General features: G+C 38.6%; 1 protein-coding gene and 1 pseudogene across 1 annotated transcript; both read right to left on the bottom strand.

Moving 5' to 3' along the window:
* Positions 1-1,355: 1,355 nt before the first annotated feature.
* On the bottom strand, positions 1,356-2,303 carry LOC114615651 (olfactory receptor 2AG1-like). Its single transcript, XM_028761327.1, has one exon. It carries the CDS (start codon positions 2,301-2,303, stop codon positions 1,356-1,358), a length of 948 nt encoding a protein of 315 aa, XP_028617160.1.
* Positions 2,304-12,713: 10,410 nt separating this feature from the next.
* On the bottom strand, positions 12,714-13,606 carry LOC114615652 (annotated as a pseudogene).
* Positions 13,607-14,265: the final 659 nt, after the last annotated feature.

Raw genomic sequence — 14,265 nt, 5'->3', positions numbered from 1 at the left:
ATAATACCAACTTAGATAAGGTGTTTCTTAAATTAAAGAAATCTCCACGAATGTAGATGCTTGGAAAGAAAGAAAGAATGAACACGACGCAAACTTCTTCAGCAAAATAGTCACTTCACCATTACACTTTGGCCAAGATTATTTAATTGCACATTTAAGCAACTCTTAAATATCTTTTCCAATTAATATGTGAACTATCTACTTGAAACTACTTTTTTTCTGGTCCAATAATGACTTAAAATCGCAGGAGTCATCCAGATGATAAGCTGAGGCCAATTTGAAACTCTAATGCAAGCAGTTATATTTTGAAATGATGTATAACTTTCAAAGACATAGAAAAGAATTTTAAACAGGGTAGATTTAATTTTATAAAATAGCTCATAATATTCAAAGAGTGTATTAAAAGGTTCTTGTGTCCCATACTTACCTATCAAAACACCACACTTTTTTTTATTTTTATTTTTATTTTTTATCTTTATTTTTTTATAGGATGTTTTATTTACATTTCATATGCTGTCCCCTTACCCCATCCCCCACCCACCCAGGAACCCCCTATCCCCTTACCCCTCCTCCTTCTTTTCTGTGGATGTAACCCCTACCTACCCCCCCACTCCCACCTCCCCACCCTCAAAATTCCCACCCCCTGGGGCGTCCAGCCTTCATGAGGTCAAGGATCTCTTCTCCCACCTATGCCCAGCAGGGCCCTCCACTCTTACATATTCAGCTGAAGCCATGGATCCCTCCCGAAGTGCTCCCATGCTGGTGGTTTAGACCCTGGGAGCTGTGGTTGGTTGGTATTGTTGCTCTCCTCATGGTGCCGCAAACCCTTTCAGCTCCTTCAGTCTTCACTCTAACTCCTCCATTGAGAACCCCATGATCAGTTCAATGGCTAGTTGTGAGCATCTGGCTCTGAATATGTCAGACTCTTGAAGACCTCTGAGGAGACATCCATATCAGGCTCTTATCAGCATGCACTTCCTGACTTCCACATCAGCATCTACCTTTGGTGACTGCACATGGGATGGATACTCAGGTGGAATGGTCTTCAGATGGCCCCTCCTTCAGTTTCTGTCCCTCACTTTGTCTCCATATTTGCTCCCTTGAGTATTTTGTTGCTCCTTCTAAGAAGGACTGAATCACCCCCACTTGGTCTTCCTTCTTTATGAGCTTCATGTGGCCTGTGAGTTGCATCTTGGGCATTTCAAGGTTCTGGGCTAATATCCAATAATCAGTGTGAATACCATGTGAAAACACCACACTTTTACTCTATTGATTTTGCCATTAGTATTTTACTCATAGTAGAAATCTTTTTATTTTAGGCATAATAAAGTTTGTAAGGCAGCTATTAGAAGTATCTAGAATGTAGACTGTACTGTGAACCTTTTCCCCAGGACTCTCCTCAAAGCTCCAGTGACCTCCTTATTCCTCAGGCTGTAGATGAGGGGATTCAAAGCGGGAGTGAAAATTGTATAAAAAACTGAGCTGATATTGTCTTGTTTGGGGCTGTGGAAGGAACTGGGCAGGATATACATGACAATAGCACCCCCATACCACATCCCAGCCACAGTCAGATGGGAAGAGCAGGTGACAAGGGCTTTCTTCCTGCCCTCTTTAGAGAGCATGTGGAGCACAGTGAATAGAATTAGTGAGTAGGAGGCCAGGATGACAGCAAGAGGGGGGATGAGCAAAGTAACACCCATCAAATAAACCATGAGTTCATATGTGGAGGTGTCTGCACAGGCCAGCTTCAGCAAGGGAGGGATCTCACAGAAGAGGTGTCTGATCTGCCTGGACTTACAGAAAGGATATTGCAAGGTATACATGATGTATCCTAGAGCACTGAGAGATGCAAGAATCCATGAGGTGGCTATCATAAGACAGCAGACTTTCTGACTCATTAGGATTGTGTAGTTCAGAGGATGACAGATGGCTACATACCTGTCATAGGCCATAAAAGACAGAAGAAGTTCCTCTGCACTACCAAGTGTTAGTTCCAGAAACATCTGAAGGGCACATCCCTCAAATGAAATAGTGTTGTCTTTGAGCAGAAAATCCATGACAGCCTTTGGAGTGATAACTGATGTGAGAAGGAGATCCATGACAGAGAGCTGCCAGAGCAGAAGATACATGGGCACGTGGAACCGGGCATCCATAGTGATGACCAGCAGCAGCAGTCCATTGCTGGTCAAGGATAAAAAGTACATGGCTGTGATAGTGGCACAGAGAAGTTCTGGAAAACCACTGTCATCCAGAATACCTACCAAGATGAAGCCACTTTTCAAGGTGTAATTGCAGAATTCCATTCTGTGTGATCTTTAGTTGCCTAGAAAACATATGGCTAGTGAAGTTTTGCTAATATGAACTCAATTTGCCTAACCCCTTATGCTACGCAGTATGACTCTAATAACATGGGATATGAGATCTTTACAAATAGCTTTACTTCTTGATTTCTCCCTCTCCCCCTCCCCTTTCCCTCCCCCTCTCCCTCCCTCTCCCTCTCCCTCTCCCTCTTTTTCCCTCTCCCTCCGTTTCACTTGAGTCACATAAAGATCCATGTATGTGTAGAATAGGTAGTATGAACATTAAAAAGTCACCTCACAAAGTACTATCCAGGACACTAAACCTGGCATATGTATGTCTTTCTTAGATAAAAGAAATATCCTAACATGGGTCATTGTAGTATAATGTTTAGAAAATAGTCCTAAATATTTTTGTTTTCTGAATATAAATACTTTGAATATGAAATTCTAAATTGATTTCAATAAAGTACTGCTATATATGTTTTTTTCACATTTCAATTTTTTAGAATTTATTTTTTAATTATGTTTATGGGCCTAGAGCAATGATCATCTGTTTATAACTAGGCTTCTACAAATCATTCCATGGCATGACATACATACATTAATATTTCATTAGTTTTCCTTCTCTGTCAGTCATTAACTTAACAGTTAATGGTCTGAAAATTTTAAACAAATATCTCTTTGCGTTGGATGGCTTTTTGGAAGGTTTCATCATTATCCAAAGTCAGCAACATCCACAAGGTCTAAAGACCTATGTTGAGATTTCTGCAAGAGAGGAAGGACCCAAGTTGAAAGTGTAATACAGAATCTCTTTCAATCCCAGTTGATTCTTTTCCATGTTTTAGTATTAAATTATACTTTTTTGAAGTAAATTTTGTTTTGTTTACAATTCAACACATGTCCATGATTTATTAGAATAACCATCTCTCCTCCTCAAACTCTCAAAGGCTTCTATCCTTCTTAATTTAAAATAAAATAAAAATAGACAAGAAGGAAAAGGAGACCAAGAAATCTGATTCTGTAGCTTCTGATCTTAAGATTTTCTTTGAACATCCTTTTTCCCTGGACCAGTGTTTCCAGGACCTGGCTATGCATTTCATTAAAAGAGAGACATATCCTTACCTCTGGTTCTAAGAAACCTAGCTTCCTGACCACCTCAGCTTCCCTTGGGCTGCTTAAAGCCTGAAGATGCTTCACTACAGTTGAGGAGATCAGATGTAGTTTACCTTGACAGTAGTTAATTGGTTTGTTTTGTTAACTTGCTGCAGTGTGTCAGGGGTCTGCGAAATATCAGGTGTCAGGGCGGTTGTCTTCCTTCCTCTGAACTGCAAGTGTGCTCTGGAGATGGAAGTGGTTGCAGCCAGGTAGCTTATATGTTTTCAGTAGTTTCCTATCAAGTAAGATGATGGTTTTCCTATTATCAGATATGAACGGAAGTAGTAGAAACTGCTTCTCCTTTCCCTGTGGCATAAAGGGGGTCCCAAAGCGCTTTGTCCTTTCCCAGGCAGCTCTTGTGTCTGAATACTCAGATTTATTTATCACTGCTTCCCACTGTAGGAAGATACTAAGATGGAATAAATTTAAATTAGAAGAGATTTGCAAGACCCTGTGCTGACTTACCTGAATGTCTCTAGTGTCAGTTGTAAGCCAGGAAATTTTCCAGGAATAACCTACGTTGTCTTCTGAGCCCATGATCTTCTCTCTGCTTTTCTTTGTGCATAGCTTCAGAGGGACTCATTTACCAACTGAAAAACTTTCCCTTGGAAATTTTGGTCTAAGACATAGCAAATTAAAGAATCCTCTTGGGTGTTTCTTGGCTTGCTTTTCCTGAGGTCGTCCGTCTATCACTTAATGAGATTTAAGGCCTTAGGTTTATTTATCTCTATAGTTTAGGATTCAACTCACTTGGGCTCCAAAGTGCTGAGATTATAGTAATTTACTACTTGGTTTTACCAGAGTTTTATTTAATCCTAGAGGAAATATTGGAAATCAACTGTATTTTTTTTTAAAAAAAATTATTAAAAATGGGGAGGAAGGATGGGGAAAATTGTGGGAATAATGACTGGGAGGGAGGTAGTAAATAGAATGTAAAGTGAATTAGTAAAATAACTACTACTAATAATAATCTAAAAAATTTATGACATTTTTTCAGTTTTTGACCCTTTCTTTCCCCTTTCCAATATCCTTCCAAATCGTTTCTACTCTACTACCCACAAAATTTATGGCTCATGTTTTTGCTGTCTCCAAACCACTTTCCCAAAACAAACAAAACAAAACAAAACAAAAATTCAAAACAATTAAACAGTAAGACAAAAAAATATAAAAACATTGAACATGGAGAAAGCTAACTGTTGCCCAAATAGAAGTTTCAGCCCTATTGACTGGTGTTCATGGTACTGGAGTTTAGTAGTTTGCACTGGAGAAGGAAAGTAATCATCAGTGTCACTAGATCACCAGCCATAAAATCTGTAACATAAATATCTGGTGATATAGTGGTACACATGTTTTGGGAGTAACCAAGTCCCATTTTAAAAACTGAATTTAAGATTCATTCTTTGAAATGGAATTAGTACCTGACACTGTAAAGTGTCCAAGAGACTTAGACTAGATAAACCATTGGTCTTGGAGAAAATCCACTTCTGCTATTTAGCAACCCCCCCCCCTTTCTTTAATTTCTCACTAAACAGACCTGCAGAGATTTCTCTAGTGTGGCCAGATTCTGACCCCAGTTAGAGAATGAGTACCCCAACTTTTGTGCAGAGTGTTTTCTTTATTTCTGTTCCTCTTTGATTAGACTATTTCTAACTCTATATGGCAGTTATGTGTAAAGTATGTAGCTATATGATCTGCTTTTCCTGACTCTGTTGATCCAGTATAACTTTTCTGTGGGCTTATGTCTTAGTGCTACAGCTGTCTATCTTCAGTGATGGTTGAAGAAAGAGAGCTCAACTTTTCAAATATTCAATAGGAAATGAAAAGAAATCAACACAAATTTAGAGATGTAGAAGTTTAATATTCATTAAAACAGTTCACTGCTTCTGTTTACATAAGCTATCCATGATGTAAATATACTTAGATAACAATACCCTATTAATAATGCCTTATTAATAGCATTAATAAGAGAAGAAGGGAACATGTGTCAAAGTCCTTAGGAAATAAAACCCTACTGCCACAACATCTGTGCACAGATGAACTGCCATCAATGAATGAACTAAACTGAAACATGAAGAATAGACCTCCAAAAACTCCTAGTAAAGTAATTTCAGAAGAAGAAAAGTAATTCCAGATGATACAGTATATAAGGAATCGTGGTAAGCTCAGAATCATATTTAGTAATTGAGTGGATAGAATTAATTTTAAAAATTCAAAAATATTTCTATTTTTAAATATATAAAACTTACAAAAATGATAACACCAGAGATGGGTTTCATTGGCATTCTTTTTTAAAACAAAAAATTTATTTATTCATTTTACATCCTGCCCACTGCCCCTTGTTCTGGTTACCTCTTTCTACAATCCTTCAGCCTATCCACCTCTCATTTTCCTCTGAAAGAATAGAGGGCTCTCATAGGTAATCCTGCTTGCTAGCATATCAAGTCTCTGCTGGGCTAAGCACATCCTTTCTCACTGAGGCCAGACAAGGCTCTTCAGTTAAAAGAACATGTCCCACAGACAGGCAACGACTTTTGGGATAATCCCTGTTCCAGTTATTCGGGATTCACGTGAAGACCAAATTGCATATCTGTTACATATGCTGGGGGTGTGGGGTTGCGCTTGGGGAGAAGGTTCAGTGCGTGTATGCTCTTGGGTTGGTGGTTCAGTCTCTGAGTGCCCCAAAGGTTCAGGTTAGTTGACATTGTTGGTCTTCCTGTAGAGTTCCTATATCCTTCAGGGTCTGAAATCCTTCCCCCAGGTCTTCCAAAAGAGTCCCTAGGGTCTATTCAATATTTGGCTGTGAGTTTATATCTCTTTCTGAGTCAGTTGGTGTGGTCAGGCCTCTCAGTGGGCAGTCATGCTAGACTCCTGTCTTCAAGCATAACCGAATTAGTGTCAGGGATTGGTGCTTGCCCATGGGGTACGTCTCAAGTTGGGCAGGTTATTGTTGGCCATTCCCCTAGTCTCTGCTCCATTTCCTGTCCCTGAATTTCTTGTAGGTAGGATAAATTTGGGGATTGAGAGTTTTGTGGTTGCATTGGTGTACTTATTGTTCAACTGGAGTTTCTACCTGGCTATGGTATGTAGCTACTTCAGGTTCCATATCCCCAGTGCTGTGAGTCACAGCCACAACCACCTCCACTGATTCTTGTGTGTCTCCTCTATTCCAGGTCTCTGGCGCGTCCTTGAGATTACCACCTCCCCCTATCTCCCCAACCCCTGTTAGTTGCAGTTTTCCATTCATTCTAATGACCTTCAGGCCATCTCTCCTGGCCCTCCCCGTACATGATCTTGAACTTCTCCCCCAAGTCCCCTCCTCATAACCTCTCCCACCTAGTTCCCTCCCTCCATCTGTTCCCCCTTCTAAGTGAGATTCAGTCTTCCTCACTTGGGCCTTCTTTCTTATTTACCTTCCTTGGGTTTGTGGAGCATAGCATGGGCATCCTGTATTTTATGGCTAATATCCACTTACAAATGAATGCTTACCATGCACGTCATTTTGCAACTGGGCTACCTCACTCAGGCTGGTATTCCATTCATTTGCCTGAAAATTTCATGTCTGTTTTCAGTAGCTGAATAGTATTCCATTGTGTGGTAGACTTAGAAATTTTAAACCTACTTTTAATAAGGGATCTCAAATGCTATGACTCCCCTTCTAGCCCACTGTCCCAAGGTAGGGGAGAAACACTATGTGAGTTTGTCATAGCAAAAACACCACATGAATTTGTCTTAGTAAAAACCACATGTATTTGCATCACATGATACAACCAGAAACTTCCACTTCAGTGTAGACATACCACATTTTCTTTATTCGTTCTTCAGTTGAGGGACATCTAGGTTGTTTCCAGTTTCTGGCTATTACAAATAAAGCTGCTATGAACATAGTTGAGTAACCATACTCATTGGATGGTGGAACATCTTTCGAGTGTTTGCACAGGATGTTTTTGAGGTAGAACTATTCCCAGTTTTCTGCAAACTGCCAAATTGATTTTCAGAGTGGTTGTGCACATATGCACTCACACCAGCAATGCAGAAGTATTTTTCTTGCTCAGAATCTTCCCCACCATGTGCTGCCACTTGAGTTTTTGTTCTTATCCATTCTAACTGGTGTAAGATAGACTCTCAGAGTTGTTTTGATTTGAATTTCCTTGATACTAAGGACTTTGAACACTTCTTTATGTGATTCTGATACATTTGAGATTCTTCAGTTGAGAATTCTCTGTTTAGCTCTGTACCCATATTTTAATTGGGTTATTTGGTTTGTTGGTATTAAACTTCTTGAAAAATTATATATATCTATATCTACATATCTACATATATATCTATATCTACACACATGCACACATGAACACACACACACACACATATGTTTGGATATTAGCCCTCTTAGCCTTCTGTCAGACATAGGATTGGTGAAGATCCTTTCCCAATCTGTAGACTGCCATTTTATTGACACTGTTCTTTGCTTTACAGAAGCTTTTCAGTTTCATGAGGTTCCATTTATCAATTGTTAATCTTAGAGCCTGAGCCATTGATGTTCAGTTCAGAGAGGTATCTCTTGTACCAATGAATTCAAGGGTATTCCATACTTTCCATTCTATTAGATTTAGTATATCCTGTTTTATATTAAGGTTTTTGATCCACTTGGACTTGAGTTTTGTGCAGGGTGATAGATATGAATATATTTGCATTTTCTACTTTACATTAGACCAGCATCATTTGTTGAAGATGCTTTCTTTTATCTACTGTATGGTTTTGCTTTCTTTGTTAAAAATCAAATGTATATAGGTCTGTGGGGCTTTTTCAGGGTCTTCAGTTCAATTCCATTGAGGAATCTATCTGTTTCTATATCAATACCATGATGTTTTCATAACTACTTTTCTGTGGTATAGCTTGAGGTCAGAGTTGGTGATATCTCTGGCTCTTGACATAGAACTATTTGTAATTTTCTGAAATACTGCCTGATTGATTTCCATAGTGGCTTTTTTGATTTGCATTTCACTGATGACTAAGTAGTTTGAACATTCCTTTAAATATTTCTCGGACATTTGAGATTCTTCTGTTGTGATTTCTTTGTTTTAATATGAAATATACCCCATTTTTAATTGGGTTATTTCATTTTTGGGGGGTAACTTCTTGAGTTCTTTATGTATTTTTGATATTAGCCCTCTGACAGATGTAGGGTTAGTGAAGATTTTTTCCCCAATTTGTAGGTTGCTGATTTATACTATTGATGGTGTCTTTTGCTTTATTGAAGCACTCAGAGATATGAGTTTTTCTCTTAGCACTGTTTTCATTGTATCATTTTCCATTTGGGTATGTTTTACCTTCATTTTTTTAAATTCTAAAAAGTCTTTAATTTCTTTTTTTATTTCTTCCCTGACCAAGTTATCATTGAGTAGATAGTTGTTAAGCTTCTCTGTGTATGTTCCCTTTCTGTTGTATTTTTTGTTACTGAAGACCAGCCTTATTCCATGGTGGTACGATAGAATACATGAGATTAATTCAATGTTCTTGTATTTGTTGAGATTTGTTTTGTGTCTGATTATATTGTCTGTTTTGGAGAAGATACCATGAGGTGCTGAGAAGAAGGTATATTCTTTTGTTTTAGGGTGAAATGTTCTGTAGATGTCTGTCAAATCCATTTGGTTCATAACCTCTGTTACTTTCCCTGTGTCTCTGTTTAGTTTCCGTTTCAATGACCTGTCCATTGGTGAGAACAAGGTGTTGAATTCTCACACTATTATTGTGTGGGGTTCAATGGGTGTTTTGAGCTAGTAAACTTTCTATTCTGAATGTGGGTGCCCTTGCATTTGAGACATAGATGTTCAGAATTGAGACTTTCTCTTGGTAGATTTTTCCTTTGATGAATATGAAGTGTCATTCTCCATCTCACCTGATAACTTTTGGTTGAAAGTCTATTTTATTGGATATTAGGATGACAACTCCTGCTTGTTTCTTGGGACCATTTGTTTGGAAGACTTTTTCCAGCCTTTTACTCTGAGATAGTAACTGTCTTTGTTATTGAGGTGTGTTTCTTTTCTTTTTTCTTTCTGTCTTTTTTTTTTTTTTTTGGGGGGGTTTGTCGAGACAGGGTTTCTCTGTGTAGTCCTGGCTGTCCTGGAACTCACTCAGTAGACCAAGCTGGCCTCAAATCCGCCTGCCTCTGCCTCCCAAGTGCTGGGATTAAAGGCATGTACCACCACTGCCCGACGAGGTGTGTTTCTTGTATGCAGCAAAATTCTGAATCCTGTTTACATATCCAGTCTCTTTTTATTGGGAAATTGAGTCCATTGTTGTTGAGAGCTAAAGACAGACCATTGTTAGTTCTTATTTTTGTTTCTGGAAGTGGTATTATGTGTGTACAATTCTTTTGGGTTTGTTGTGAAATGTTTAATTTCTTGTGTTGTCTTGGGTGTAGTTACCCTTCTTTTGTTGGAGATTTTGTTCCAGTACCATCAGTAGTGCTGGATTAGTAGACTAGTATTGTTCAAATTTGGTTTTGTCATGGAATATCTTGGTTCCTTCAACTATCATGATTGTTAGTTTTGATGGATATAGTAGCCTAGGCTGGCATTTGTGTTCTCTGAGGGTCTGGGTGATATCTGTGCAGGATCTTCTGGTGTTTAGATTCTCTGTTGAGAAGTCTGGTGCAATTCTGATAGTTCTACCTTTAAGTCACTTGGCCTATTTTTCTTATAGCTTTTAATATTCTTTCTTGGTTCTGTGCATTTCATGTTTTGATTATTATGTGAGGAGAAGATTTTCTTTTTGATTCAATCTATTTGGTGTTCTATAGGATTCTTGTACATTTATTCCTATCTCCTTAGGTTAGGGAAGTGTTCTTGTATGATTTTGTCGAAGATGTTTTCTGTCCGTTTGAGCTGGGATTCTTTACCCTCTTTATTTGTATTATTCTTAGGTTTGACCTTTTCATTGCGTCTTGTATTTCCTGGATATTTTAGGTTAAGTGCTTTTTACATTGTATTTTTTTGACCAATGTGTCAATATTTTCTATAGTATCTTCTACAACTGAAGTTCTCTCTTGTATTTCTTTTATTCTGTTGGTGATGCTTGTATCTGTAGCTCCTGATATTTTTTCTTAGTTGTCCTTCTCCAGCATTGTCTCCTTTTGTGTTTTTTTTTTTATTGTTTTTATTTCCATTTTTAGGTTTTGGTCCATTTTGTTCAGTCCCTTTACCTGCTTGATTGTATTCTCCTGTATATCTTTAAAGGACTTATTTGTTTCTTTTTAAAGGGCTTCTGCCTATTTGCCTGTTTTCCTGTATTTCTTTAAGAGAGTTTTTTTATATCCTCTTTAAAGGCTTCTAGCTTCACAAGATGGGATTTTAGGCCATTATCTTGCTTTTTTCAGTCACTTTAGTGTATCCAGGGCTTGGTGTGGTGAGAGAACTGGGTTGTGGTGGTATGGAATTGCACTGTGTTCTGTAGCTTATGATCTTGCACTTGCCTTTATCCATCTGGTTATCCCTGGGGTTAACTTGCCTGGGTGTCTCTTACCTGCCTCCTTGGAAGCAGGTATAGCTGATCTCCTTGGAGGAAGGTAGTACTGTCTCTGATTAGGTTGGGCCTCTTGTGTTTCTAGTTAGAGCAGGCATCCTTTGTCCCTGGTTACAGAGGACCTCCTGGGTGATGCACAGGCTGTATCATGTGAGCAGATATAGTTCCACTGATTTGGCCAGGGTAGGAAGCGAACCAGAGCAAAGGTGGAGCTCAGTTGGAGGTCAGGGGAGTTGGGTCCCTGGTGTTCCCAGCTGGTGTGGGCATTTGGTCAAGATTCTTACCTGTGTCTTTGGTTATTAAAGATCACCTGGGAGGAGCACAGGCTGTAGCATGTGGGTGAGTATCAGGCTGCTGATCTGACCTGGATAGGAAGCAGACAGGAATGGAAGTCTCCCACTATTAATGTGTGATGTTTGATGTGTGACTTAAGCATCAGCAATGTTTCTTATACAAATGTGGGTGCCTTTGTATATGGAACATAGATATTCAAAATTGTGATATAATCTTGATAGTTTTTTTTGTTGTTGTTTAACTTTGGTGAGTATGAAGTGTCTTTTCCTGTTCTTTTTTATTAATTTTGGTTAAAAATCTCTTTTATTAAATATTAGGATGCCTTGTCCAGCTTATTTCTTGTGTCCATATGCTTGGAAATTTTTTTCCAGCCCTTTACTCTGAGGCAATGTCTATCTTTATAGCTGAGGTGTGTTTCTTGTATGCAGCAGGTTGATGGATCCTATTTTCACTTCCTCTCTGTTAGCCTGTGTCTTCTTTTGGAAAAATTGAATCCAATGACTTTGAGAGATATTAATGACTAGTGATTATCATTTTCTCTTATTTTGATGTTTGTGATGTTAGTGTGTGTGTATGTGCAGGGGGTTTCTGTGTGAGTTCCTTGTTTTTGCTGGTATGAAATTACTCGCTTCCTTTGTATTCTTGGATGTAGTTATCCTTCTTGGGTTGGAATTTTCTTTCTAGTATTTTCTGTAGGTTTGGACTTGTGGCTGGATCTTGTTTTAATTTGAATGTATCTTGAACTATCTTGTATTCTCCATCTATGTTGATTGAGAGTTTTGCTGGGTGTAGGTTGGCATCTGTGTTTTTTTTTTTTTTTAAGTTGTAGGCTATCTGTCTAGGCCCATCTAGCTTTTAGAGTCTCTGTGGAGAAGTCAGGTACTATTCTGTTAGGTTGGCCTGTTGCAGTAAATCTCCAATGCAAATAAGCCTAATAGAAGAAAACATAACTCCATAATTATGAATATAAATTGCATGCCTAGATTGGGCAGATTTACCACTACACTCCTCTATTCCCCATCTATGAGATCCCTTATAACTTGTGTTTTTTCCAGGCCATGGCTTCTCCACCATTGTCTTTCCACCTCTCTCTTTCGGTAGTCCTTCTCTCCCTTACCCCCAACTTGTTTACTCCACCTCCTCTTCTACTGCCCAATCACCAGCTCTAGCCTTTATTTTACAAATTAAGATCGTCAGAAGGTTCACAAGAAGTCACCTGTATACTGATTCACTATTCATCTGCAGCCCCTCCCTGGAAAGCAGAATTAGCATCAAAATACAAGACCAGAGCTATCGATAACATCCGCCTTTGTACGTTACCTGGCTTTTTACTCTTACCACTTTTAATATACTTTTCTTTGTTCCATATATTTTGTGTTTTGATTATTATGTTGTGAGAGGATTTTCTTTTCTGGTCACATCTAGTTGTTGTTGTATAAGCTGTTATTGTGTTGGCAGCAACCATCTTCCAAGAATTCTTCTTAAACCATTAGTGACCTTCTTATCCCTTAGACTGTATATGAGGAAATTCAGAGCTGCAGTGACAACAGTAGAAAATAGAAAGTATATTTTCTTGTTTGGGGCTGTTGAATTGACTGGCAAGGACACACATGAGTAAACAACCCCCATACCACATCCCAACCACAATCAGATGAGAATAGGTGACAAGTGCTTTCTTCCTGCCCTCACTTGAAGGCATGCGGAGTATAGTAAACAGAATTTATGCATAGGATGCCAGGATAACATCAAGAGAAAATCAACACAGAAACACCTGCCAAATAAACCATCAGCTCATATGTGGAGGTATCTGAACAGGCCAGCTTGAACAATTGAAGGATCTCACAGATCAGTTGCCTGATCTGCCAGGATTTACAGAAGAGGCATTGCATAGTGTAGATGGAAAATACTAATGCTATCACTGATGCAAGGATCCATGTAGCAGCAGACACTTGGCCTCATGGCAATCATGTAATTTAGAGGGCAACAAATAGCCATACATCTGTCTTTGGCCCTAAAGACCAGAAGGAGGCCCTCTGTACCACCTAGTACCAATTCTAGAAACATCTGAAGGGCACAACTTCCAAAGGAGATGGTGTTGTCTTTGAACACAAAATCCATGACAGCTTTTGGAGTAATAACTGATGTCAGGAGGAGGTCCATGAGAGACAGCTGACCAAGTAGGAGATACACGGTCTTGTAGAGCCAGGCATCCATAGTGTAGCACTCCACTGCTGGTCATAGCCAACATGTACAGAACTATGATTGTGGCACAGAGAAGTTCAGGAGATCCTCAACAAGGTAAAGCCACTGCCGAAGGTTGAGTTCCTAAACTCCATTTTGAGTGATATATTTAGTTGTCTAGACACAGAAGAGTCAATTGAATTTTATTATTATAGAACTAGATTTTATGTTATCACTGCAATACTCCAATAAAATGATATTTTTCATATTTATAAGTAACTTTGCTTGCTGAGATATAAATTTGGCTTTTAATTGTATCTTGATAAATGTTCTGAAGATAGATACTGAAATTACTCCTGGAAAGGAGGTACTCAAGCCAGACTACATTCTTCTCAGAATGCAGAACATATGGATGTCTGAGTATAAACATATACAGATGGGCTGTTACAGAAATTCACAGAACATAATACTGCAGCAGAACTCTAGGATGTAGGACATCAGCACTTATGGAAGTACTAGTATAGTAAGGAGCACATAAGGATATACTATTAAATCACTGTACATAAATGTCATAATAAAGCACCATATACATTTTTATGACCAAATTGCTACATAATGCTATCTTTGCCAAAACTGATGTACTGTTACTGCAGTGTAAAGTGATGTGTACTTGTAGCAAAGTTGGTGCATGTATTTATGGGGTCTGGACATGCCTTTATTAGTCCTAAAATAGAGTAATTGAAAGGACATTGGAACTCAACGCATTAGCAACTATGACATTGTACTTTAATTCTTTAGAATCTGCTTTGGATTC

The sequence above is a fragment of the Grammomys surdaster genome, unplaced genomic scaffold (assembly GCF_004785775.1).
Source record: "Grammomys surdaster isolate TR1022 unplaced genomic scaffold, NIH_TR_1.0 130318, whole genome shotgun sequence".
Classification (NCBI taxonomy): domain Eukaryota; kingdom Metazoa; phylum Chordata; class Mammalia; order Rodentia; family Muridae; genus Grammomys; species Grammomys surdaster.
The sequence above is the reverse complement of the archived record's forward strand: the minus strand, read 5'-3'. Positions and strand labels throughout refer to the sequence as shown.

What these genes read in the sequence shown, in the direction of transcription:
- LOC114615651 (XM_028761327.1), bottom strand. Translation starts at nt 2,303, where the DNA reads ATGGAATTCTGCAATTACACCTTGAAAAGTGGCTTCATCTTGGTAGGT.